Source organism: Egretta garzetta, unplaced genomic scaffold (assembly GCF_000687185.1).
Source record: "Egretta garzetta isolate BGI_Z169 unplaced genomic scaffold, ASM68718v1 scaffold285, whole genome shotgun sequence".
NCBI lineage: Eukaryota > Metazoa > Chordata > Aves > Pelecaniformes > Ardeidae > Egretta > Egretta garzetta.
The window spans coordinates 540,903-543,875 of record NW_009259715.1 but is presented as its reverse complement, the minus strand read 5'-3'; the positions used below and the strand labels follow the sequence as shown (position 1 = coordinate 543,875).

The 2,973-nt window shown below is 38.1% G+C and overlaps 1 protein-coding gene across 1 annotated transcript; it reads right to left on the bottom strand.

Moving 5' to 3' along the window:
• Positions 1–279: 279 nt before the first annotated feature.
• On the bottom strand, positions 280–2,584 carry ZNF770 (zinc finger protein 770). The gene has a single exon (XM_009639059.2). It carries the CDS (start codon positions 2,461–2,463, stop codon positions 280–282), a length of 2,184 nt encoding a protein of 727 aa, XP_009637354.1. The 5' UTR covers positions 2,464–2,584.
• Between the last annotated feature and the right edge of the window lie 389 nt (positions 2,585–2,973).

Here is a 2,973-nt window from a genome sequence, read left to right as displayed (position 1 = left end):
TGATTCACAGAGCACTGCAGATTGCTGCAACACTATTAAGACAGTAAGAATGTGTATTTATAAATTAATTTAGGAAAAGAAATGCAAAGTGGCTTTTGTCGCATGTTTGTTTTAAACATCTTCTCACATTCATCACAAATTACATCAAGTAGACAGTTCTGAAGACAGTTCACCAGGTCATCTCCACAACAGAAAAAGATAATCCTCTTCAGTCAATTGTTCAGTCTAACATAAGCCTTTTAATAATAATAATATATTAAAATTTTTGGCTGCATAATTTCATAGGGCAGTATCCAGTTTTGATAAAAGCAATATATTCTCGGGTTGTCGCTCAGTGGAACTCAGCTTCAAGCTCTCTTTAAAGTGAATAAGGTGATGTCTTTTCAAATGTGGGGCCTGTCTGAAATTTTTACCACAAACTAAACATTCAAACGGCTTCTGTCCAGCATGCATTAGGTAATGTCTTTCAAGCTTAGAAGGTGACTTAAAAGTTTTAAAGCAGATACTGCATTGATACAGTTTGTTAACAACTCCACTTTTTTCAGTACCTTCAGAAAAATCATGCCAATAGCTGTAACAGCTTTGCTCTGTTTCCAGCAATTTACTACACAAATACGGCTGTGTGTTTCTACTGCTGGTGTCAAGAACAAAGTCCCCTGACTCAATTTCAACTTTGATTTCAGCTGCTTGGTTTGACTGAATCAGCTCAAGTTCTTGAAAGCCAGATGCCTGTGAAGGCATTTGAGAATAACCCGAATAACCCACAGGCTGAGAAGACTTAAATTCAATGTGATCTCCCTGATGGTTGAAAAGTTTGTTCAGGTTTTCAAATTCTACCTGGCAAACAGGGCTTTTACAGGGTCTCTTTTCAGTATGGGTGAGCTGATGTCTTTTTAAGTGAGCTGACTGTCTAAATGTCTTCCCACAAACATTACAGCCAAAGGGCTTCTGTCCCGTGTGTATAAGATAGTGTCTTTGAAGTTTGGATGAAGAGGGAAAGATTTTTTCACATCTGTCACATTTACACACTTTGTGTCTGCTATGTATATTTTTAGCAGAAGCTGAAAAAGCGCAGTGAAGTACTTCTGGATTGTCAAAGAAACCATCATCTGATGAACCATAAAAAGCATCATCTTTATTATGCAGTGAATCACCAGTTTTTAACATGCTTTCACCAGTAAGCATACCTTTTAAATTAATTCCAAAGTCGTGAGGTTGCGGGTGCTCTTGACAAGGTAATGGCACAGCAAACTTTCTTTTCATCCGATTACTAAGTGCCTTGTGCATGTCAAGCTTGCTATGGCAATCCTTGAAAGGTTTAGTGGGAGCATGCTGATCAGAACGCTGATCTCTAGCTGCAACCAGGTCAGGACTTTTAAATTTTATTTTTTTTCTGTCAGTCAGAGAAAAATCTGTTGCCTTTCCTCCAGTACGCTTCAGCTTCATCAGGATCTTATTTTTCATGCTGACTGTGTGGCTGCATGCTGTTGTGCCATTATTTGAAGTTTTGCCATCTCTCAGATAACAACGTTTGTGCAACTTTAGAGCCTGCTCCGTTTCAAAACACTGCTCACATGCTGGGCACTGAAAAGGTACAATATAAATTGAGTGAGCATCACGTGGGTCATTCTCCTGTGACTCGTCAGTGTCAGCATTCTCAAAACTATCCCTCTTTCCTTCCAACAGGTTCTGTGGTCTGGGATATTTGAGAGTCTTTGCTTTGTATAAAATACTGGGGAAAGTCTTATTTCTGGCATGGAGCTGTTTGTGCTTCATGAGTTTGCTCTGTATTTTAAACCCCTTCTGACAAAAGCAGCACTGAAAAGGCCTTTCTTCTGTGTGTGTGAGCTGATGGATTTTCAAGTGTGTTGACTGTCTGAAAGATTTACCGCATGAAGAACACTTAAAAGGTTTCTGGCCAGTGTGAATAAGGAAGTGTCTTTCTAGCTTAGATCTTGATGGAAATGTCTTGTTACACGATTCACAAGTGTGAGTTTTCTTTCTCCTTCTGGCAGCGTGTAGATGATCTGCCTTCAGGCACTGATGCAGCATCCACCTCTCTTCAGTTGTAAAAGATTTCCAGCACACAGAACATCGAAATATGCCGTAAGTGACCCTGTCTTGCTCAAAATTCATAGAGTTTTCTGCTTGCTTGCTATCATTCTGGTAATTTTCGTTATGAAGCTGCTGATGCTTTAAGAAAGTAATTAAGTTTTTGAAGTTCCTATGACAAACAATACACTTAAAAGGCAGATTATGGGTTAACTGATGCCTCTCCAGGTGGACTAGCTGCCTAAATGTTTTATGGCATACGTGACATTCAAATGGCTTTTGACCAGTATGTATCAGATAATGCCTAGCTAATTTTGATGGAGTTTCAAACTGCTTATAGCAAATGTCACAAATATATGGCTTTTTCTTGGGTATCCTGTCAGCTGTTACACACTGCTGAACTTTTAACATTTTTAAAAAGCAATTACACCTTGCCTGTTCGTTTCTTCAGATAGGTATTTCAAGTGAAATCACCAGTTGCACGCTAAGATGGAAGGCTGTAGAAGCAGCAAATTTTCTTCAGAGATATTCTTAAATCCCACAGGTCCCTAAAATAAGAAAGAGAGGATTATTTTAGCCTATATTAATACATAATTGCCTAAAATTATCTCGTTTTCTACAGAGACCAAAAGCATCTTGATTAGAATACTCCTGATTTAACTTAGGTTAAAATGCTTTCCTCATAACAGAGTAATCACTCATTATGCTACGTGATACAGAAAAACTACGCTACTTTCCAGAAGAAACAAACATGTTTAAGTCATCTGTGCTGTAACACAGATACTGTTTAGTCCTGGATATTACTTCCAAACAACATACAGGTCAGCTACATTATGATATTTAGGTTATATACAAATAAAGCATGTTCTAAAAAAAAAAAAAAAAAAAAGCACCACCAAAAAACCCACCCCCCAAAACTCA

Coding starts and splice junctions, on each gene's coding strand:
- ZNF770 (XM_009639059.2), bottom strand. CDS start 2,463: ATGTTAAAAGTTCAGCAGTGTGTAACAGCTGACAGGATACCCAAGAAA.